General features: G+C 44.2%; 1 protein-coding gene across 1 annotated transcript in view; it reads right to left on the reverse strand.

The window, feature by feature from the left end:
- RAB3GAP2 (RAB3 GTPase activating non-catalytic protein subunit 2) overlaps positions 1-25,412 on the reverse strand; it is a 2,371,691-nt gene that overhangs the window by 110,376 nt on the left and 2,235,903 nt on the right. The window contains exons 32-33 of the mRNA XM_069608591.1: positions 15,316-15,405; positions 11,402-11,623 (exon numbers count right to left, since the gene is read on the reverse strand). Coding sequence (XP_069464692.1) covers positions 11,402-11,623; positions 15,316-15,405 — 312 coding nt within the window. The remainder of the gene's footprint in view (positions 1-11,401; positions 11,624-15,315; positions 15,406-25,412) is intronic.

Raw genomic sequence — 25,412 nt, forward strand, 5'->3', positions numbered from 1 at the left:
CCTAACCGCGGTGTAATGGGTTCTATGCATTATCTTGTAGTGTATCAGCCGGTGGCGTGAGTTACATGATATGTTTCGCGTCAGACCACATAGCTGTGTCCATTGTTTATCTGTAAAATTATGGCGTAAGTCCCGTTCGGACTTCCCTCTGGCCTCCTGGGTTGGTGGCGTCTGAGTTGTCAAAATAATCTTATAGAGGGCAGAAACAGATGTTTTGGTTACCCCTGCAGTGAATATATACCCGACATCCAAGTGTATCGCTGGCTCGGTCGGGAATGTCTCCTATACATTCGCCATGGTCGAACGTAGCATTAAATAGTGCAATTTCTGTAGAGGGCTGTTCCCCACGATCAGTTTAACTTCTTCCCAGCTAATGAATTGTTTGTCCGGGAATAGGTCCCCATGTCAGTTAATTCCTTTACTTCCCCAGTGTGAAGCCAGTGTTGTGTCTTGGGTGGGGGGGGGGGTGTAAGTTGCTTCCCACAATGGCATATTTGGATTATATAAAGCCTCTTGTCCAGGCTGTCCTGTTATCCTGGTCCAAGCTGTACATGTTACCAGCGTTGGGTCCGTGGTTTTATCTTGTCTTGTTTTTGCCTCTGCCACTTTGTGTAGGAGCTTCATCGGGCTCAGAACCTGTGTCGCAGTCGCTGTGTGGGTCACTTGCGAGTTGCCTTCCACCCAATGTGTTGCATAGTGTGCCTGTGCTACCAGGTAATATTGTTCGAAATCAGGGGCGATTAGTCCCCCCTGTGTATAAGGTTTGGCAAGTTTCTGCCAGCTCACCCTGGGTCTGCCGTCCCACACAAACGTCATGCAAGCTCCTTGAATTTTAGAGAAGAATGATCTGCCTGGCCATACAGGAATGGTGCTGGATAAATAGAGCAGCTTAGGTAAGATTATCATTTTAACCAGTGCAAGTCTGACCATCAGTGAGATCGTCAGGGACCGCCATCTTTCGAGTTTAGCACAGAGTGTTTCCGTGAGTGTCACATAGTTTAGGGCGCGAACAAGTTGCGGCATACGTGCCACTTCAACTCCCAGATATTTCACTCGAGTGGGGGCCCATAACAGACCATGCAGTTCAGCGGGTTTTCGGGTGGTTTATGTGAGGGGGAATATTTCGGATTTGGTTGAGTTCAATTTCAGCCCTGAATGGTCCCCGAACCTCTTAACTGCGTTCAATACTTTCCCCAGGTTGGTTTCTGGATTCCTCAAGTACAACATTAGATCATCCGCATATAAGGTAATAATCTCTAGTTTGTCTGCTAGAGGGATTCCGGCCCTACTATGTCTAGCTCTCAACAGGTTCGCGAGTGGTTCTATAACCAAAGCAAACAAGAGGGGTGACAGCGGACAGCCCTGGTGGGTGCCTCCCGCTAATTCTAGTATCGCGGACAATGTTCCGTTAACACATACTCTTGCGTATGGTATTGTATATAATAAAGTTCGGCCCAGACCCATAATTATTCAGAACCCTGAACAAAAACGGCCAGTAGACGGTATCAAATGCGTTTTGCATGTCTAGTACCAGAGCCACACCTTGCATATTCTTTGCAATTGCAGCAAGTATATCATAGCATCGGCAAATGTTTGTTGCTGTGGATCTGCTCCTCATGAAGCCTGTCTGGTCCTCATGTACCATATGTGGCATCAGTGGAGTCAATCGCGTGGCAAGGATTTTCACAAATATTTTCGCATCTGTAGTTATCAATGAGAGCGGTCTGTAGGATCCGCAGTCTTTGTGTGCCTTCCCGGGGTTTATAACCGCCTCCCGAGTTGTTTCGGGGAGCTTGCCTGTTTCCAGGGCTTCGGCCCATATAGAGTGAAGTTGGGGCACCAACATTTCTGCAAATTCTTTATAAAATTCAGACCCTAGGCCGTCGGAAGCCCGGTGCTTTCCCGTTGGTAGGGTTTTAATCGCCTCTGCTATCTCAGCCTGTGTAAGCGGGCATTCCAATGCTTCCTTTGTCTCTGTGGATAGGAGAGTGGTGGGTATTCGGGCCAAGTACTTGTCTATTTCTTCCTCAGTCGCCGTACTCTGGGGAGAATACAGCTGTGAGTAGAAAACATAAAAGACCTTCTCTATTTCTTTCAGATCAGTCACCACTACCCCATCTGGCCTAGTTATGCAGGGAATGACCTTGCCTCCTCGATCTCCTCTTACCATCTTAGCCAGGAGTTTGTCGGGTCGCTCTGGCTCCCCATACCGCCTTGCAAGCTGGTGTATCGAAATAGCGTATTTCTATATCCGCCACTGCTCTAAATCCCTCCTGTTGGGTCTTAATGTCTACTTTGTGCTGTGGGGTCCGTGGTGTATTTTTCTTGTAATTTAGCTATATCCCCTTTCCGCCTACCCAGCTCTCTTCGAATATCCTTAAGTACCCCAAGCTCGGTTGACATAGCTATGTCTCTAATATACACTTTAAAGGCTTGCCACAGTATCGCCTGGCTTCCCACCGTGCCTTCTTTAATTTCAAAGTATTCATTGATATGTTGGAACATGCTGTTCTTGTATACATGATCCAAAAGTGCAGCTGCTTTGAATCAGCATGGGGGTCTCTGCGGGGTAGCCTTGGGGATGTGCATGGTTATCAGAATTGGTGAATGGTCTGACAATGTTCTAGGCTGTATCTTTGCCTCTTTCACCCAGCTTAGGGCACTCTGTGATAACAGGCAGACATCAATCCTCGATTGCATATCATGCATGGATGAATAAAAAGTGTAGGCACGTTGCGTCCAATGAAGGGAACGCCATACATCCCGGAGGCCTAGATCCGTTATGTGCGTGTGCATCATACGGGCTGCATTGGTGAGTGGTCTGGGGGTGCTAGACGTGCTGTTTAATTGTGTGTCTAGTATTGTATTAATATCGCCCCCACAAATGATGTGGGCTGTTGGGTATTTAGCACATTTTTTAAATAGCCGGAAGTAATACTTAGGGTCTTCTATATTCAGGCCATATAGGTTCATAAGAAGTACTTCCACATCTGCTAGCTTCCCGTGGACTATAACATATCGTCCCTGTGGGTCGCTATCCGTTGCATGGTGCATAAATGGTGCTGATTTATGTATAAGCGTCAGCACTCCTCTAGCTCTACTAGAGTAGGTTGTATAAAAGCGTTGGTTTCCCCATCCTGGTGCCATCGTTTCAGCATGTTGCCCCGTCAAGTTGCAACCCAATTCTTAACACATGCAGAACATTTCTCTCGGAAGGTCTTCCATATCGTTGGCCAGCACCAATGGTCCCACCAGTGGTGAGTACTCTATCTCTCAAACTATATAGGGATCTGTGCCAATCGGTAGTTTGTTGCAACTTGAGGGTTGTTAGGCAGAATCCTGTGCAGTGCTCTTAGGGACCACTACACACAATTAAGACTACAAGTGGTAATACAAGTTCACCTTTGGTACAAGCCTGTACTACTATGTTAAAGTGGTAGCAGTAGCGGAGCAGCCAGACTTATCGCAAGAGCAAATGAGCAGTAGTAGAGATTACACAAAGGACTACAATTACTCTGACTCAAGCAAACACTGACTCAAGGTTTTTGGTTAAAAAGTAAGAGTACATTTATTTTAAAACCATCTGTTCGCTAAACACTTCACTTCTATTAAATAAAAACCACACGAAAAATACACTACACACAACCAATTCACTTAGTGCAGCACAATTCAAGGTAAGTACCTTTGGGTTTGACAGACCAGTGTTATGAAACAAAGACCTTACCGGGAATACATATGCGATCAATTTTTGACAGTAATGACAGTTCGGTCTTACTAAAGATATGCTTACCCGCGGGAAGAAATGTTACCGGAGTAAAACCACACTTAGCACCTGAGTTACCAGGAGAGAGTTGGGGGCAAATATCATAGGCAATACTTTTGTCAAGACAGACAGAATCAGAGAACACTTTCTAACCAGAAGATAAAAGTCAATAGGCCTGCGCCAGTGTCAAGTGGAACAGGGTTCCTGTTGTCGAGGATCACACAGGCAGGTAGTTCACGATTCAAGGTTGCCAGGAGTACTTGAATATTGTCAACAGAGGAAGCAAAAGTTATAAGAGGGAAGGAAGACAAGGGCAAGCCTTGGATGAGGAGAAAAGGGTTCACCCTAGTTCCTTGAAGCTGGGCACCGTACCTTATTCTTTGAAGAAGCTGGTGCCACGGCAGTTGTTCCTGGTAGTTTCCCACAGACTCACGGTTCCTGGGACTTCAGTCGTGGAGACAAAAGGAGGACGTCTGGAGTGATCTGCACTACCCAGGGATGAGGCCAGCAGCAGCGACGGTATATAAAAGGTGCGCTCCTTTAAAACAGGAGAGGCTCTTCAGGTGGCTATCCGGAGCACTACAGCAGTGTGCAGCGATTTTGACCACGAAGAGGATCCCCTGGCTGTGGAAGATGAGCTGGTTGACCCCACCAGGCTCAAGGGAAGAAGACTCCGGACTGGATCTTCTCTGGTCGTTGAAGGGTAGATAGCTCAGTACTGCAGCAGGGCTTCACCGGGGTTCGGGGTTGCAGCAGCCATCTTCTTCTCCGCTTCTCTTTGGTTCCTTGCAGTTCCAATGGCGACTTCCAGCCCAAGAGTCCTGCCTTTTATGCGAAAATCCCCCATTCACACAGCCTGGCTGTCAATCACGCAGCAGGGGGGTTGTCCGGCACGGACATCCACCTCAGCCAATCATAGCAAAGTGCGACTTGGGTTTCCTAGGATACCCTGTGCAGGGGGAGACTACACCCCTCCCTTACATATAGCCCACCTAGACATCCAGGCACCAATAGGAGGGCTTCTTGGCAGAAGCCTGCTAAAAGACGATGAACAAAGAAGGCAAACCTGGTTTGCCGCGCAAAGTAAAACACAAGAAGGACTTTAACAAAGCGGAATGGAGAATAAACCCGACCGGAGGCAAAAGAAAGAGTATTTGGTCAAGCGGGTTTATGTTCGAGGCTAATATAATAGCCTGGAACAATACCACGTTTATATAGTATAATCGGGGTAGAAAAGTTAAGGTAGATACCACTGCCACCAGCCAAGTCTAAATGTTAAAAGAGCAAAACAAAGCTCAGAGAGGCACTGACAAAAAGGGATAGGAATTAACCCTTTCCAGTACTCCATGTAAGATGGGGTGTACTGGGTCTGTAGTTTTAAAGTGACTCTATAAAGTTAATGGCAACTTTACCTGTTTCTGGGGGACAGTAGTCAGCCCCAGAAAAATGGAGTCAGAGGGAAGCCTCAAGAACAACCCTGTGCTACTGCACTGAAGGTGCTGTGTAACACACATAAAAGTGGGTCTCATGGAGTGGTGTGCTCCAGAGCCCAAGATCACACAAACAGTAGAAATACACATGGCAAAACATGGCAAGAGTGGGAAAAAGGCTCACACTCTTACCAAGTGGAAAAAATAAACTCCAAAAATCCAGCTAAACTGCTGGGGACTCACTAGGTGAGGGAAATTAGCCATAGAATGAGAATTCTCCCTAACAAGGGTACACCACCAATAATGTATGAATGTAAAAAGCTTTATTCAATTCTTAAAAACAAGTTTTATCTGCAATAAAAAATATTAAATTGATAAGTTCTTCTGATTTCTTACAGTAAACAATACTTCCACCGATGTACTAGTGAATGCCTTAACCATTATAGTCAATCAATCGCGCCCTAACAAGTGACACTTCAAAGTATTCAAATTGTTTTTATAATAGCTCCTAAAACCGAGGGTCCTTAACAATGCACATCTGTATCATGGACCCAATCAAAAGAGCGTATTCTTAACGATACAGGGTAGTCCGGCTAAATGCTGTTTAGTAAATCTTTAACATGTTGTGTATACATGTCTATACTGCCCGACATGACATGTTTCTGTTCCTTCAGCGACTGTGTATGGAGCATTCCTCAAGGGCTAAACTGTTGAAGCAATTTTCTGGTCCTAGAACCTGACAGCATCAACTTGTGTCATCAACATTTAAAAAAAGCAACAATAGGTGTTCATCCATAACCAATTCTGTCTATGGGCTATTCTTTTCAAATACGCCCAAGCTGCAACAAAAAACCAACAAAGGATTAGCTACACCATGCCAATCCCTATTTTATACTTCTACTGACATTAATGTCAAAAGTAATAAAGCAGATACCTGTTAGTGTTTACTGCATATGTGTTTATTATTGTTACTTTTCTTAGCTTCATGGAGATCAATAGGTGTGTCTGTGAAAACAAACACGTATTTATAATTTAATTTGCGTTCGGTAGATACCCTGGCCTTTTTTGTTCCAACGCACAAGTGCATTTTGGTGGAAATACATCGAGTATGTCTAGCTCCTAGCTGTGCTTCAAATACTTACCCCCATCCATATACAAATCGTATGTAGGGGATTCATCAGGGAGACTTATGTTACCAAATTTCCAGAGTTCCCTTCATATTTGCCCTGTAAAGAAATTATGTATCTCTTAGTATGATGTGTGTCTTTATTATTTTTCTTTTTCTACATCTAGTGCTAAGCTGCAACTTCTAGGAATGTCCACTCTTCAATGATATCCCTGTATGGGTATTTCGCGTGGGGATTTTGTATGGATCAAAGCCTCAATTCTTCCTTTGTTGTGGCTGTACTGAGGCTCAACTGCATCCAATAAGTGTCTGCTATGTCTTGTCGCCTTTATTTCACCCTCGCAGGAATCATCCTATAAAGGGAATTTAAAGCCCTTTAATAATTTGGATGACATTTCTTATTGCACCACACGTCTTTGTTGTGAAGCTTCACGGTATTGGTTAAAATGTCTTGGTATTTCGTTTCTTACCTTTCTGGAACTGCCGCGCTGGTGTTCTCCATGAGCCAATGCACTGCCTGTCTTTGTTTACACTAGGCTTGCCCTGCGTTGACCGTATCATATGCACATCTAGTCCTACTTCTAGTTTGTCAAGTACAGAGTGCTGGACTACGGTACCTTCTGCCGCAGCCATTTTAAAGTGGAGCCTTAACCCTGGTCCTCTATGACATATAATATTTTTGTATTCGGGACCCATGTTCTAAATTCGAAGCGCTTCTCACTCATTAATTTAATTACCCCTGACTGTGTGCCATTCTATCTCCTCGTTGAGGCCTTTGATATGGCTTTTTGTTAAATAAATGAGTTTTTGTTCCAATTTGATTCAGTTTTTTGTGTTAATCTTTTATTATTGCCCTTCATCCATCTCAAGACTGGCCATTGAAACTCTTCATGTCCTAGATTCATTTCATTAAAATGTTTTATAAGGAAGGCATTTTCAACTGAATTGTGCAAGCAGCTTCTATGTTCTATTATCCTAGTCTTGATTTTTCTCATCATTTTTTCTAAGTAAATCAAATCACACGGGCATGTGATCATGTAGATCACACACTCAGTATTTCAGTTTGTAAAGCCTTTTTGTGTCCATTCTCTTGGTAAGATTGACAAGGAGTATGGGAGCCCCTCTACTGACAACGAACATGGGTCAAATAACCTGTTCTATTGAATGTATTCCTCTCAGGAGGGTCTACAACCACGTTTTAGCTGACTGAACCCATCACAGAGGTGAAATCTCCATTTGTATATCAGTCTTTTTCACCACCCACAGTGGCAGTTTAGCACCGAAATGCTACGCGATTCTTCTCTCAACAGGAGGTTGCAGTACCTCCTGATTGGAAGAAATTCCATACAACAGGATATGAGGGAAGTCGTAAGTAATGTCCCAGCAGTTTGAGTCAATGGCGGGCAAGGCCCCCAAAATGTTACAGAACGATTCAAACCTTCTCGTCCTCGAACCGCTGCTTTGCCAAACTGTATGTTAGAACATCAGTGTCACAGCTTTGAACCCATACTGGACCTCTACTTGAACTGCTGGAACGTCACTCATCGACCCTAGCCAGCTGTTACCACATCTAAAATTGGTTTGACTTTGAGCCGATCCTGTTGAATACCCTGACCTGCATCGCTCGAGTGCCGCCTTCCAACTCCTGAGCCCCCATATTAGACGGGTCGACACCCGCTGAACACTCGGATCAACTACAAAGCACAACAGCTTGCAGCTAGTTTAACAATGTCGAACTGCAAGAAGGTACTACTATTAGCTGCCCTCTCAGTCCGTATTTGCGCCCTATAGACTTGTTAGGTCACTAATTCTCTTTTTGCATCTGAGAACAAACTGAAATGATAATGCAACACATTTTGCTTGCCTCACACCCATAATTAATTACACAGAGTGGTACATCTTTCTAGTCGTTTATATTCTGTGTTCCTTCCTCAAGGGTGGCTGTTGTGCAGCGTTTTCTTTAGTTATTTTTGCAGATGGTGTGTTTAAAGAACATATATTTTTACTAGCTGATAAACCCGGCGTTGCCCGGGCCTTCATTCCCTCATAGGTACATGTAACTGGTGCAGATTGGTAAAATGGTGTGGAATTGTGTAAGGAACAAAGCTTCACAAACCCACAAACAAATGTTGTCTTTTGCTGAAAACCGGGGAAAGGGTTGGGTGTCCAAATGTCACGTAGCCAGTAATGTCCGGAGGAGGGTCCTAACAGGTGACTGTGCAAAAGCTGGTGCATATTGGTGAAACGGTGTGGAATTGTATAGGGAACATACACAAAGTCACAAACCCACACCCAAATGTTCACTTTTGCTGAAATCCAGGCAGAGGGGTGGGGTTTCCAGATGTCATGTAGCCAGTAATGTCCAGGGTGTCCTAACAGGTGACTCTGCAAAATGTGAAATGTGGTGCAGCTTGGTGAAACGATGTGGAATTGGACGCGAAGCCAAAAACTCACACATTTTCACTTTTACATATATAAATAGAACCGTGATTAAACATTCACTTTGTCTTGGACTGTTCTACTTTTGCTGTTAGAGTTGCTACTAGATCACATTCACACACCTCTTGAGAACATAGCCCTCCCTCGGTCCATGTTACCACAAAGGTCAAGGATGGTATCTCTTAACTGGGCCTGTTTTACCTCTATGATTGAGATCACTCTTGATTTGTAACTCCTGCAGGGCAGAAGTCCTTTCATCAAGGTAAGGGACCTGATCCTGCAAAGAGGGCATGGGACCCCTCTCAGCCTGGGCCAGAAGGCCTACCCACAGGGTTATCCAGTGCCAGTTCTGCCCCAGAGGCGGAGTGTGGAAGTTTTGTTTGTTTATTTCTAGAGCGCACCACACCCTGAGGTATCTGGGTGCATTGCAAAACATCTTGGCAAGGTGAATACATAGATACATGACAAAGGCAAGTAGATACATACATACATCATAGTAAAGGGTAGGTAAATGAGTGCAACGGCATGAGTAATTATGTCAAAGGAGTAGATAGCAGGAGATCAAAAGATAAGTGCAGGTTATATGGCAAGAAATGGCAGTCTAGCAGTACTCAGATGGATGAGGCCGGAGAATCGTTGGTAAGGAGACATTTTTTAGTGTTCGATCTAAAGCTGTGGAAGGTTTGGTTAATTCGTAAATTGCTTGGTAGGGCATTCCAGGCTAGGGCTGCTTGTACCGGAAGGGCAGTAGTTGGGAGGGCCCCAGTCTCTGTCCCTTCTACATTGCCAGCAGGACTGAACTGAGTACCACCATGTCTTGCCCCATACCTGTTATGCACGATGCCGGCCAGTTTCATCACGCAGACGGCCTGGCAGTGAATGAGAGCGTGAGCAACCCAACTGGGAGAGAGCCAGCGAGGAACTGAAGGATTGCAGAGCAAACAGCACAAGAAACCGGCAACCCGGATGCGCGACACAATGCAGACTGGGACAGTGATCTTATTTTCAGCAGGATCACAGAGCAGTGCACATATCAAGCCAGCTCTCCATACACTCTGCATGACAGAAACTATAACATTGCTCCTACTTTAAACTAGACGGCTGAGCGATCCCCATATCAAAACGGCATGGCAAACGCTCTGTTCAGTCCTGATAGGAACCTGGTCATTAACTGTACTTTGAGCAGGCCATCATTACCAAATGCCAGTGGATGCATGAAGAGGTGGAGGGAGTTATATCCCATTATATGCATTTTCTTACCAGTAACCTGGCAACTCAGGGGAAGAAAACATGCAGTTGGCCTGGGGCACCAATTGAGAGACAGAACCAATGGAGAGGGAAGGGAGGGAGGGGGGAAAATGGGTACAGAAAACAGGAAGGTGTGGGTGGTTCGGTTGATGGTCAAGGGAGGAGAAAAAGGACCAAAAGGCCAAGCAGAGGAAGGACAGTGCAGCGAAGTGTGGAGGAGGATTGCTGAAGCGTGTGCAAGATAAGGTATTGGTTGGTGGGAGAAAGCAGCACTTGGGTGTGAGAGAGCATGCCAGGTGTCTGAGTGAGGCTAATAAGGGCAATGGGTGAATGAGAGTGACTGAGAAGGTGACAAAGTGAAAGGTGGGTGACTGAGGAAGAAGTGTGGGTGTAATGTAGAGTAGTATGGATAGTAGATGCGTTGAGAGGGGGAGAGTTCTACTGTAGACAGTGGTATCGTTGAGAGGGGGAGAGCAGTAACATGGAAAGTAGAAGCGTGGAGAGGGAGAGATGCGTAGGGTTGGGTGTGGGAAGAGTAGTAGTGAGAGATGGGTAGTAGTGGGGAGGAGAGGGGAGAATAGTAGTGTGGAGAGGAGGGTAAAAGTAGGGAGTGGAGAAGAGTAGGAGCAGGGAAGAAAACAGTGGAGAGAGACCAAGGAGAGTGGGGAAGAGGGGAAGGAAGGAGAGTAGAAAAAATGGAGAGGAAGGCTAGAACATCAGGGCAAGGAATACACAGTTGTGCAAGAATAATATCAAGTTAACCTGGGTGAGTGGGAGGCAACTGTTTGTGGTAACATTCTTATTGTGGGTAACAGGTTAGGATTTGTCTTAATTGTAGTCAGAGGGAGTGAGAGAGAAATGGCATGTGCCCTTAGGCCATCACAACCAGGCAGTAGGGGGTTACTGATCTCTAGTAACCTCTTGGGGTTCAGGGACAACTGGACTAGCGAGGGGACCACCCAGGTGAGATGAGGGAGAAAGTGGCAGCCGTTAGGGAGTATTTCAATAACATTCCTTGGACTGTCGTGAGTTGTGTGTTCTTGAGGTCATCAGTGACAAATTGCATTCTTTACTATGACATGTGCACCTTGATTTATGTACATTAATCACATGGGGACATTATTTGCGTTGTTTTCTCCTGAGATTTGATTCAACTGATTATCATTGTGTAAATAATAGGTTGCTGTTGACACAGTGACTAAAAATTGAATATAGAAACTTATCATGCAATTCACTGTTTGAAAGAATGTTTTTTTAATTGGAAATTCAATGAGGCCCTTTGACTGATCACCAGATGATGTCAGTTATACATACTGTGATGCATTCTTGATACTTTACGCAAATGAAAGACAGCACACAGAATTGGGCATGTCGACATAAACTTGTGGTCATTACCTCTTCTCCCAGATGATCAAGTCCATAGTTGTATAGCTCACACACGTAATGCCGTCGGATGACATCCTCGCTAACTTGGAGTTGTTGGGCCAAATCCACAGACTCTGCTAGCCAATCCACAGTCTTTCCCATGCGAATCGGAGAGGCCAGTTGGGAAAGACTTGTGAGGCTTTGTGTCTGATATTGCCTCTGGACTGCTGCACTCACAATCTTCATCAAACACTTAAAATGGGGTAATACAATGAAACATATTACAAAAGCTGCATAGACATTCATTAACCGTTAATGTTTCACAAACTTTCATTTTCATGCAAACCACATTCATTTCAATGTTTATCTGATCTTGCAACCTTCTATACTTCTCACACAATACTATTATTTTGCCTTGTTTTCTCCCTGTCCTGCAATATCCTGGGTGGTCTCCAATTAAAAAACAAATATTATGGGGGCGTGGCTAAGCACCGATGGAGACGGCCGCCTAATCCGTGCGCTCCTCCTCTGGTGGCATATAACAATATTTATTTGCTTCTAATGTAAAGAAAATGCTGCCTTAATATTGTGGGCTGTCACCTTCGACATCCCTGGGGGTCCGTGGAAGGCTGCCACAACACTTGCCTTCACGCTTGCTCTCTTCGGAAAACCTCTGTGAGCAAGGCCGGAAACACAATTGTCCCGTAAGCACCGTGCCGGTGTCTCCCGTCAGCTGGTCGGATCCGACGCATTGCGCGAATCGCTTATGTGCCGGTAACATTTTTTCCTCATAACACGGCCAATTATATTAACAAGCTCTGCGAACGTGCTTTTGTTCATTAAAAGCACACATTTAAAGTAGTTAGAAAGCCACATTTGAAAAGAATTGTCTGAAACCATATGAACTACAATATTTTATATAAACTTACCAATATGTTATCCTTTGAATAATTTCATGCAGACAATTCAGGCACAATTAAACTACTTATAAAATATTATTTTTTTGTTGTAAAGTTGGCAGCTGACATATTCAACCTAATTCCTCAAACATATGGGGACATGTGATTTTCGATGGTGAGTGACCTTCTGTTTCACCACTTGGAGCTAGGGGACAATGCTGACTCAAGGAGAGGACTTCTACTAATTGATAATTTATTTACTTATAGTAAGCTGTATCAAGATAACACCATAACATTACTTGTACAGTTCTCTTACGTCCTACATTCTCACAACCTTTGAACCACTGTATCCTAGTTATAACGGCATCCAAATAGGGACCAATCAAAGAAATACCATCATCGCCGTTTAACTCCCTCAAAAGGCAGAAAAGTGAATCACCCACGCCAAAAGAGGACACTCTAGATCCTGCCATGCAAACCATTTTGACAGAAATTAGAGCTAGCTCTTAAACCATTTATGGAAGCCACAAATGCTAACTGCAAATGCTTGATGATAAATGGTACGCCTTTGAGTCAAGAATAAGTGAAGTAGAGAGGTGAGTTAGTGATGCGGAAGATGTAACAAATAGGGTACAAATGTTTGAAACTACAGTTAAATCTTTGCAGAAACATTCTGAGAAACTAGAAAACAGAAATAGGAGAAATAACCTATGCATCTGTAGGCCTTCCAGAAGGAATTGTGAAAGATAATCCGATTCTTTTTCTGGGTACTTTGCTTCCCAAGCTCCTGGAATTACCAATGTCAGTTCCGCTAAATATCCAGAGGGCCCATCGAGTGGGCCCAATCAACATGGTGCACAGCCCTCATGTTGCCTCCAGAACTTTTATCTTTGCTCTGCTGGACTACACACATGTCCTACTTATGATGAATAAAGTGAAGCAAATAAAACAGCTTTTATGGGAAGACAAGAAGATCTTCATACAAATTAAATACAGATAAATCAGAGATTTTACCTCTAAATATTCAGTGCACTAAACATCACATTCAAGCCTTAGGTATGAGGTAGTGTTTTAAAGACATTACATATCTTGGTGTCCACATTTCTTCATCAATCAAAGATATCATCAAACAAAATATGACAACTATTCTGACTAGAGTGAAGGAGATAAACTCACGGTCCCCCTTTATCTATCTTGGTGAGGTCGTTTAGAAACTATTCAAATTATGATTTCCCCTATTATTTTATATTCTCTATATATGGTACCAATCTCCCTTCCCCCATCATTTTTCAAATCCATAGACTCCTGTTTAGTAACATTATTATGGGGGAAGAAAAAGCCCTGAATTTCTTTACTTAAACTTAAAAACCACAGACTTGTGGTGGAGTCGGTTTTCCGGATTTTAAATAATATCACATCGCTTTTGTTTTAAGACAAGCGCAACTTTGATACACGCATGTTGATAATGATACACACAATTGGTTGCTTCTGGAGAGAGCAATGGTTTCCCCAGTGACTCTTGCTGATTGTTACATCATCAAATGGAAAAATAGATTCATTAAATACACTAGCATCAGTCTAACTGCCCGTTATATCAGAACCTATATGTTTCCCTCGGTTTTTAAATCTTCCCAGTTCATCCACAATATATTTGGTTCAATTCATTGATAAGTTAATAAAAGATCTATTCTTTGGAAACCATGGCTCTCTCTGGGCATTAAATATCTTAACCAGTTATTTGTACACAGTGCCCCTGTTACATTTAATGATTTTGCTGCTGAATTTCGTCTACCAGTTTCATGTTTGCAACACCTTCTAACAATCAATGATGCAATTATGGAGAATTCTAACCTACTAATAGGTAAAGTTATTACCCCCAATGCAGAAAGACTCCAACATATGCAACACTTAAACTTTACTGCTTCTTTGTTCAATAATGATCTAGCTGTAGTTCCTGGCTTAAATACTTTATGGAAATGCCATGTTGCTTGGCAGCAGGATTGCACTCTATCAGATAGCCAATTGCATTGGCCGTATGTGTGGAAAAATATCTCCAAAGTAACTACCTCGGCAAGTCTTCTTCAAACTCCATATTTCTTTCATCTTAGAGTCTGTATCACTCCTTCTTTACTTTTCAAATGTGGTACCTTACCGAATGACAACTGCTGGATTTGCCTTCATGCTCATGGTACTTTTAAACATATGTCTGTCGATTGTGATTGTGTTAATGTAATCTGGAAGAGTGTTTGGAATACTGTCAAGCTAATTTTCAACTTGAAACATGATTTCTGTTTTAAAGTCCTGTTCCTAGTTAGTACAATGGTACAACATATTCTAGATAGTAATAGCTATTACCAGTTTGATCTTCTCATTGTTAGAAGCTATTCAATCTATAACATCAATTTGGAAACATTACAATCGTCTTCATTGCAGATTGTGGTGGAATTCCATCTGCAACATCCATAGGCTGGAAAGATGTAACGCTTCTTCTGCTCTTCTACTACTTAAGCATGAAATGAAGTGGCAACCTTTTCAAAAATGTCTATCTAATGTAGCTTCCAACTAACTAATTCATCAATGATAGGTGATTATTCCATGTGTTACTCTTCCCCCACCCCACTCCCCTTCCTTTTGTATATGTTTGTCTCTTTCTGTTTGTTTGTTGTCGTTTCATTGTTGTGTTATTTACATACATTAATTCTTAAACATTTTTACAGATTCAGTAGATAGTATGGTTCTTCTTACATAGCCTTCAAATAGTTCAACTGCTTATGCCTATTTATACAAATCTTTTACTATAATATTTTTTGTATAGTTATTTGCTGTGCATGCTGTACGATTCCAATAATAAAACATTTTCAAACTAAAAAAAAATAAATACAATTATTAGCTTGCAGATTGTGCATCCTGTTGGTTTGCGGACCCATGAAAAATCTAACTTCACGGATTACTGATGTGTTCAATATTTGTTTTAAGATGAATAAATGAGCCTGCATGTAAATACACATGTACATGTAAAAAGATACAGAAGCAATTCGAACATACTTGCTGTCTCGTGCATATTAGCTGAGGATCCATGTCTCCACTTGGCAGCAGCTGAATTGAAGTAAGATCTTTAAAAAAAGCAGTTTTTCCCTGAAAGGTAACGTAAAAAATAAACTCTGTTAGCAACATGTGTGTAAGCGTTTGCTAAATTCAAATAAAGGAATTATTTTGATGAGAAGAAAAGTTACGTAGGTTCAGTATTGTATGTTCTGTTGGCTATCGACAGTATTTTCTTTTGCCCCAGACAGTTTCTTCTAAGACTTCCTCCCACAGTGCTACATATAATAGAGGATGCCACAAAAGGCACTGTGTTTTAGCATATGGTGCTGCCATGTCCTGATGATGGAATTGCTATTCTTTTTGTAAAAAATGTATTACAATTAAATAAAAAATAAAGAAAAATAAAATAAAATTAAAGAAAATGGTACCACACTGCCATTTCTTCTGCCCCAGAGATGTGTTGCATCACAGGTGGACGTAGAACATTCTTTGCTAACAGTTCACAGTTGGGCAGCGGGCAGCAGAAGAAGTATCCGGATGGGACACTGAAATATCCTTCAGGACTTATGTCATGTAAGGAAAGTATGCTTTTATTCTAAAGGATAGACTTCATCTGCAGATTTCTAGCCTTGTAAATATGTTCTTAGTGTAGCCAAACATAAAACATTTGGCATAAGGGACCAGGGATATGTTACATAAGAAACTGCACCCAAAAATGTGCTAACCCACTGATGTTCCAAACACACATATAAATCAAGACAATAGTCATTTTCTGTCCCATGCATGTTAGGACAAAAGGCTGCCTTATAGATCGTCTGCATGTGCACACACTATAAGCAAGGTACCATAGTTAATAACATGTGCATATTAGAGGTTCTACCAATATTAAGAACGGCTTTTCCATTCGATATACCTCGTTTCTGAAAATGAAATTACTCAACGCCATTTAGTTTTTTCCCTGTACAATCTTGTATCTGCTTTTAACCAATGAGGATGCAGAAAGAATACAGGAAGCCAAATACTCTGGTTCAAGCGAAACTCTGAAATCACAGAATGAAATGATGATTTTGACATAATAGCAACTTTATATTGGGAAGCACAGTAAAAGTCAAATAAGCAAACAAAGCCTATCAATTCAGGTATGCTTCTAGCCAGGGAAATTCTGTCTCTAAAAACAAGAATTTGAAAGACAACTATACAACTAGACTCAAAAGGGTAATTCTTCATCATGCTCCCTGTAGTCTTGTTAAGTATTGGTATTAATATCCAAGGCCACATCTGGATACTCCACTGGTAAGGATAGGACTATGGCTGTTCTGGTTTTGGTGTCCGCATCTGATCTATCTCCGCTTTAGAGTCTGTGACGAAGTCACCTGCCTAATCTTGGGGAACGGCAGAGGGGTGATAAAAGGAGCTGGGGCTGCCCAGAACTAGTGGAGGTTGGACCCCGGAGGTGGTATATGGGGATGCGCAGACCACCCCAAATTGGTCCCCACACGGAGGCTGGGAGAAGCCATGGGAGCATGTGTATAATGTCAAACCCTAGAGACACCTACGATCTTCTCGTGGGCTCTCACAGGAGATTTTTTAACCTCACCATCCTTTCAGGCGCCCATGGTCATAAAAGGGATAGTCGCAAGAGCTTTCACATTCCATCCCTCATAATGAGATGAAGACCAAGGGATAGTGGCAGGGGCACTGACCTAGTTTTTTGCGCACTATACATTTCTTGACAAAATGTTTTCCCTGGAGCTGCTGCTGCACGTAGTCTCTATACCACATCTTTGGTGAACAATTGTTTTACTCTAGGCCTGCTGTATCTCTGCCATAAAATTGTGTCCATACATTCAACAGTTTTTTCAGCACAAGCAGTTTTGCCATGAATATACAGCTAGTTAAGAAATCTTTCTTTATGTCTAGGGGTACTAATGTACTGTTTTGGGCTATGATTTACGGTATTTCTACATAACACATTTACATATGTTTTCACCTTTTCTTTGTGATATGTATAGACTTTACATTATATCTGGCACATCTTCAACTCAGTTCAAACTCTGCTTCAAACTATTTTTATAGAACAGTTTAATCTTCAGCACATATTTGATACTGGGATCAATGCTACATAAATTGTGATGTTATTTTCAGACACTGTCCCATTTGTCCGAAATGCATTGGCCAACAATGTCTGCCTTTAGTGCTTTAAAGAAGATGCAGCCTCATTGCAATATTGTGACACAGGGAGATGAGGTTCCCCATAACCATTTGTAAGAGTCCTTCATATATGATGATTAAACTTAGAGAGCCATTCAAGCTTCCTAGCCAGAAACATCTCCCTTCAAGGAAGCAATGTTTTCACAATATAAAGTACCAGCCAAGTAAATATATTTATTTCTTTGGCACAGATGCCAGAGAATTCATTTCACATTGTAACTCTTACTCACACAATCACTTACAAAGTTGTTCACAAACAATGAGGAGGAAATTTGCACAGGACAAGCAAGCAAGGAAACAAACAAACAAATCACATTCAATCAGTATCATTGGGATTACAAATTTACCAATTCTCCACGGGAAAGCAATTTTAAATCTAACAGGTCACTTCCCATGCTTACCAAAATATTTCCTAATGACAGGTATGCTTGGAGAGTGGAGGGACCCACACTAAATCCCGAAAGAACACCAGGGGCTCTACGGCATGTGAAGGCAACTCCTGGCCTGCCCATGGGCCACCTTCACCAATCCATTGACCAATCAAAAAACAGCCCTCATGGAACAGGCAGTGGGAGGACCTAGACTTCGGGAAGTGTTATGGCTCCCGAAAAAAGACTGCCCCTCAACCATATACGCGAGCGACATAACAGGAGTTACAGAGGAAATACCGGACACGGCAGTTAAAAGGTATAATTGAACTTCATTTCCCTCCCCACTCACCCCCATATTCTTTAATCCACAATGTACCCCGGGCCAACAGCCCAAGGCAGTTAAAGAATGGAAACTAGCAGGCTGCATAAAACTCATGGTTATGTTTCAGGGGTAGGAGGTTAAACCATTTATACAATGAAAGCCTATCTGAAAATTCAAGATTTCAATATTTTCAAGTGAGGCACTGGATTCTGCCCCGCCGGTCCATGCCGCAGCAACAAGAGAGTTAACACCTTTCGAAAAGTATTAACATCAGATCCGGGAGACAAAGCCCTCATCTCAAATCTACATATGTTGATGCGGGAGGTGGAAAACAAAGTAGTACCTAGCTATAGGCAACGCTGGCAAACAACTCTGGGGGAAGAAATTTCAGAAATAGAATGGGCAAATTTGTGGAAAATAATTCCCAAACTCACCGGATCAATACAGATCAGAGAATTCTGGTTCAAAATAATGGTGCAATGGCACTACACACAAGCTCGTTTGGGGCAAATGAAATTATCACTGACGGACAAATGATGCAAATGCGGAGGGGTGGGGCATTGGGAACATGTATGGTGGAGCTGCCCAGTGTTGACTCCATTTTGGAAAGTAGTGAATATATATAAGTTAGAAATGTTTTCCCTGCTAAAGGTCAGATCGCAGAGCACATGCCTTATAATGTTGATGGACGAAGACTTTAGGCAGTAACTAAAAGCTACACAGAAGGCACATGTAATACTTCAATTGGCGGCATTGCTACCGATAGCACAAAAATGGAAAACAAAAGAACCCCCTCAAAAACGGAATGGTTCACCAAAGTTTGGAACTTTTTTTGCGATGGAATGGATGACATACTCAATACAAGGGGAACATACCGCTTTCTCCAAGGACTGGAAAGAAGTGCTAGACTTCTTCCATAAGGACTATAATGTAATGTACTGTCTGCAGAAACTGCGCATATTAGGCATCGCTTGAGCAACTAAAAATGTTGATATTTACTATGATGGCTGTACATTTGGCAATAGAAACGTGGATATTTGACAAAATGGGCAGGGCTGAGCTGAGGGGAAGGGGGGCTAAAGGGAAATCTGGGGCAGGCAGGGAGGGGAATGCTGTTATTTTTGTAATCTATAAGAAATGCTAATAAAAAATGTATAAAAAGGAAAACAGCACAGACCTCAGTACACAGTTGTGCTCAATATCATTAAGCACCATCTAATGGGAAGAGAAACCCTTCTATAAAAAGTAGCTGGCTCAGTCTGGCGGCATGGGCAGTAAGAGTAGGAGCTGGAGAAATTAGTTTGGTGAAGAGTGACGAGACAAACAAATTACTTACCTCCCGGTAATGTTCTTTCTGATGGATGTTCCTCCCACGCATTCCTCATCTTTGATATCCATCTCCCGGTGCAACTGCTATTCAAAAACACATCCGCCGCCAGGGTTGCAGCATGGCTCTGTGTCGGCTTCACCCAAAGTACCTACGTGCCCAACATTTGACATGTCAGGGTCTATATATATTGAGGCGCTGTGCCCCATGACCTTAGTTCCACTCTTTTTCCCTAGAACACTGACGCTGAGGTTCCTCAGAACCAAGGTGCACTAGCTATCTGCCAAGTGTGGCAGGTTGGGAGGGCGATGTGTAATCCGTGGGAGGAACATTCATAGGAAAGAACATTACAGAGAGGCAAGTCATTTTTTACTTCTAATAGATTCTTTATCTTTCATAGCCTCCCATACATTGATCTGGAGGAGAGCAAGGACATCACTTAAACCAGAAAACTCTCAAGGACCGCTCTACCATTATGAACATCCTGTTCTGACTGAGAACCCAAGCAGTAATGTTTTGCAAACGACTACAGAGATACCCACGTAGCCGTCTGGCAGAACCACCTTCACTTCTTGTTCACACAGGAAGCAAAGAGGTAAACTTGAGGACTGTCCCAATGGCCTCCAGAACTTGTTGACAGAGCACCCTCTTGTGGGAGGGCAAAAGTCTGGCTGCTTAAGGCATCCGCCATGATGTTCTCCCTGTTGGCTAGATGAGCTGCCATCATGGACACGATCTCCAGAGCCCAGAACCACAGTTGCATTGCTTCGCTGCACAGAGGCAAGAAGCTCACACCACCCAATTTGTTTGAGTAGTGCATGGCCACTGTGTTGTCAGTGAAGCCCAGTACGGTCTTGCCCTGTACCGAAGGTAGGAAGGCAACCAGGGTCAGCCTAATCACACCCAACTACAGCAAATTGCACTCGCAGTCTGCAGAGCGCAGCACTGGAAGTATGGGGCACAAAAAAGTTGTGCACAAAAGCTTCCGGTGCCATGCTCTGCAGCCTGCAGATGAAGCAGGGAAGACGGGAGCCCGGCCCGGAGCCTGCAGCATGTACGTGGGTTTCGGGGTGGGAGCGGGCAAAGAATGCTGCATAGCGGGCAAGGGTTCGGGGGAGGGGAGCCCCTGACAAGGAAGGAGAGCGGGCCACACATAGAAAGTCTGCCTTTTGTGGATGCAGCCTTTTGTGCTGGAATCCGCGGTGCAAACTTTTGTGCACAGCATACAGGCATAGAACTGCAAATTGAAGTGGTCCTGGCATTCCGATGAAGACCACAGGTCGTGCACTGTCAGGTCTTGTAGGAGAGTGCCCCAACCTTTCAGGGAAACGTCCAAGACAAGAGTCGGTTGGGGCCAAGGCAGACAAAACAAGGCCCCTTTCAGTAGGTTGCCTTTCTGGGACCACCAATCCAGGTCTCCTGACACTTTTGCTAAGACCTGAAGAAGATCTAAAGTGAGTTCCTGAAAGTGAAACCGCTGATAACTAAGAAGCCACTACAGTAATCTCATGTAAAGTCGGGCCTCCATTACTACAAGAATGCAGGCGGCCATAAGACCCAGAAAGCACAGAAAGGTTGAGGCAGGAACTTTCTACTGTGATGGAGGACATGTACCATCTTGGAGACGTTAGCCACTCGATTCTTGGGTGGAAAGGCGGAGTGTTGAAGACCACACCAATGAAACAGAGGTACTGGAATGGTAAAACTTGAGACTTCTTGAAGTTGAGGGAGAGGCCCAAGCTGTGCAACAGGCAGCATGTTCAGTACAAATGTGCTGATGCCTGGTCTGGGGAGCGAGCTCAAACAAGCCAGTCATCCAGATAAGGAAAGACATGAATGCTTTCCGTTCTGTGGCGAGCCGCCAACACTGCCAGCAGCTTGGTGAAGTGCCAAAGAGAGGCCGAATCGTAGGACTTGCATAAGTACAAGTTCAGAAACCTCAGCTCCAAAATAGGGTGAAGACCCCTGTCCTCCTTCAGCACCAGAAAATAGGTCAAATAGCAGCCATGAACACGTTCCGAGTAGGACACCCGATTTATGGCCCCCTTTTCCAGAAGCTGACAGACCTGTTCCAGCGGGAGAGGATCCAGAGGCAAGAACTGGCCATCCGGCGGTTGGTCCAATGGACGATGAGCAAAAGGGAGACAGTATCCCTGGTGAATTACTTGTAAGGCATAGGCATCGGAAGTAGTAATCATCCATTCCTTGCCTAATTTGGAATATCCTGCCTCCCACAGGGGAGAGATGGTGAAAGTTATATTCAAAGAGGCTTTGCAACCCCTGCAGCGTGGAGGCTGCAACGCCTCTTGTGGGGCACACCCATCCCCAAACTCCTATTGGGGTGGCGTTCTCTTGTGGGCATGGGAGGTGAAAGGGCAAAATACTGTTGCCCTGCCCGCAGGGTTCGCAGGCTGCTGAACAGTTGGTCCCAGAGACTTCTCAGTCGCCTTTGAAGCCTGGAATTTCTGCAGAGATTCATCGGCTTACGTATCAAAAAGGTTGTTGCCATCAAACGGCATGTCTAGAATCTCGAAGTGGACATCCGGGGCAAAACCTGACATTCTCAGCCAAGAGTATCTCCAAAAAACCATGCTGTTGGCCATCGTCCTGGCCACACATTGAGCGGTATCCAGGCCTGATTGGAAAATCTGGAGAGAAGTCAACTTGCCATCCCTCACCAGGGCCTCAAACCCATCCCTCATATTATTCTCAGGGATGTGTTCTGCCGCCTCAGAGATAACAGACCAAAGCACAAAAGAAAATGTGGCTAGGGCACAGTAGGTGTTGATGCACCGTAGGTCCAAGCTTGCAGAGCCAAAACCCTCCCTGCCCCATGCATCTAGTCTTCTGTTCTATCAAGGGGAAAATAGGGAAAAGATGTTGTTTTCAGATTTGTTGTGGCAGCCTGTACAACTAAACTCTCAGGTGATGCATGGGCGGACAGGAATAGTGGGTCTGAAAGTGGTTGTCTGTGTTTCTTTGTCAGATCCCCGTCTACAGTCAGGACTGAGGTTGGTTTGGAGACAGTTCAAGCACTGATGCCTCCAATGCTTAGTTGAATGGCAGTATGGTCTCCTTCATTGAATCCTGGTACATAATATCTGTGAACACATATTGTATCTTGGTTCGGGAGGGGGCGACAATCCAAAGGTATCCACCACCTTGGCAATCAGGTGCTGAAAAGCTGCCTGAGGCTTACCTGGGGTGGTAGCATGTCCAATTCTGGCAAGGTATTTAGGCCACTTGCCTCCTGCAAGTCAGACACAGGATTCCCCAAGTCCCATTGTTCACCTAGACTTCCTCTGTGAAGTCCCTAACTTCCCTAGGTTCAAGGTGTTCCAAATAAAAAGGAACAGGGTCCCCTTTTTATCGTAAATGTATTCTAAATGAGACATGAATGCATCCTAGGGTGCAGGATATACTCCCAAGAATGTCAAACATCTTAAGCTTGAAGACCTCCTATTCTTCAGGGGATAGAGGATTAGGTGGCGAAAGGTACCTGTGATTCCTGCTATTCAGTGGGGTCCCTGGAGTGGTGGTTCATGTTCTTTGAAGAGGAAGAAGAACAGTACCTTTAAGAACCACTGGGGGACAGAGACCTTGTGCAGTGCTTCTTTTTCTTTTTGTCCTTGCAGGCCGGGAACCGTTCTTCGGTGTGGATATCAGCACTGGGCAACCTCGAAAGGGCCCACTTGTCACTTTTGTCCTTGTTGAGGAAAATGAACAGCTTTGCCTCCTGTTCCCAAAGAGCATTGGGGTGCATCAACTGGGACAACGTGCAATCCTGTATGTGGTGCCCCTCTCACAGGCAATAAAGACAAATCTGGTGAGGACCTGAGGGTTTAAACCATGAAGACTTGTTGGATTCAGCATAACGTTGAAAATAATAAGAAGTGAGAAAACCTCAAAGATGCAGCATTCCTAAAGCGAGCAGAGAATGCATGAGAAATTACTTACCAGTAATGTTATTTCTAGAGCTTCTTCTCCCAAAGATTCCTCATCTTGATAAATAGGTATCCAGCGTCGGCTGCTCTGAACTTTTTCTGACAGGGGGCGTAGTGCTGCACGATATCGTCGAAGACTCCCGCTCGTATACAGGCATGCCATTCCTCGATCGGTGGGGCCGTAAGGCATCATATAAAAGGATGCACTACACCCCAAAACCTCAGTTCCCCACTCACCCCACCCTCCTTGCCTCAGCCTGTGGGAGAAAACATACCATAAAGAGGAATGACATTGAAACAACAACACAACAATAGCAAACCACAATCGTTTGCTTACCGCATTCTTCAATATCTTAATCTTGGAGATGAAACCAGAAGATGCAGGGCATTACAGCAAGCTGAGCGCTGTGGCCCAAAACACAGCCTTCTGCTCCTCATGTCATCGTGCACAGAAACGCGACAGCAGAATGTGATTAGAATTATGCAAACAGACTTCCAAACGGGGTAGGCTGGGAGGGCGATGAGGAATCTGTGGGGGAAGAATCCATAGAATTAAAATTACTGGCAAGAAATGTCTCCTTCAATGGATTGCGTTCTCCCACAGATTCCTCATCGTGTTAGACTCCCAAAGCAGTAGCCATGCTGGAAGAAGGTTGGAAATTTAAACCAAGAAGCTCTGGAGGACCACCCTACCAGGGCGCATATGGCCCACGGGCCAAGACCAAGCTGTAATGCTTGGCAAACGTGTGTGCGCGGCAAATGTCACTGACCAGCACTCCCCCTCTGAAGAGCAGCGAAAGCTGCAACCCCTCTGGTACACTGGGCTCTACGCCCTTCTGGAACCTCCATGCCTGCAGACTGGTAACATTCTGAAATGTACAGAACTATCCAACGTGAGATAGTTTCCTTTCTGACTGTACGCCCCAACCTGGATTGTGAGAAGGTGACAAACAACTTGTCATTCTTCCTGAAGGAGCTCGTCCTGGCCAGGTAAAAACTCAGCATCCTCTTGGACCCTATCTGTGGAGCTTCTCCTCATCCTTCGAAGGAGGGGGTGGAGGGTAACATGCTGGGAGATCTATGTTCTGGCCCAGATTGAATTCAGACATTACCTTTGGTAAAAATTTGGGACGCACCTTCAGGGAAACCTCCTCCTTGAAAGACACCTGGAGGGGGCTTTACTAGAAAGTGTCTGCAATTCGCTAATTCTTCTAGCATATGTGATTGCCACCAAAAAGACTGTTTTCAAAAGTGACAAGTCTAATGGGAGCTGAATGCAAGGGCTGAAATGGAGTCGCCACCAAAAATGTCAGGACTAGATTCAGATCCCAGTCCAGGACTACAAAGGGCGAAGGAGGGAAACAATTAACAAGAGCCTTCAAAAACGATGCCACCACACAGACGGTGGAGATGTATCCCTGATCTGAAGTCCTCTTAAAAATGGACAGAGCCGCCAGTTAGCCCTTCACTGTGCCCACTTGCAGGCCCAATTTGGCTCGGGCCAACCCAAACGCCATCGCTGATGAAGTGGGGCACAATGTAGGGTCCAGTTCTTTCGCCTTGCACCCATTCACAAACCTTCTCCATTTGCACGCATACAGGGACCTACTGGTAGGTCTGCGTGTAGCCAAAAGCACCTCTAGTACATCCTCATCGAGGTCTAAGTCGTCATACCTAGCCTCTCTAGAGCCACACATGCAGGTTGAGAAGGTCCTGGTGAAGCACATTGCCTCCTGACTGAGACAAGAGGTCTGGCCTCCGATGGAGACAGAGAGGTGGGCATACAGCCAGATCCAGGAGATCCTGGTACCACGTCCTCCTCATCCAGTCTGGGGTGATGAGGTGCGCCCTGAATCTCACCAACATCCTGAGAACCCAAGGGATGACTGGTATCGGCAGGAATGCATAATAGAGGTTGAAGA

This window comes from Ambystoma mexicanum, chromosome 4q (assembly GCF_040938575.1).
Source record: "Ambystoma mexicanum isolate Mex_15411 chromosome 4q, UKY_AmexF1_1, whole genome shotgun sequence".
Lineage (NCBI taxonomy): Eukaryota > Metazoa > Chordata > Amphibia > Caudata > Ambystomatidae > Ambystoma > Ambystoma mexicanum.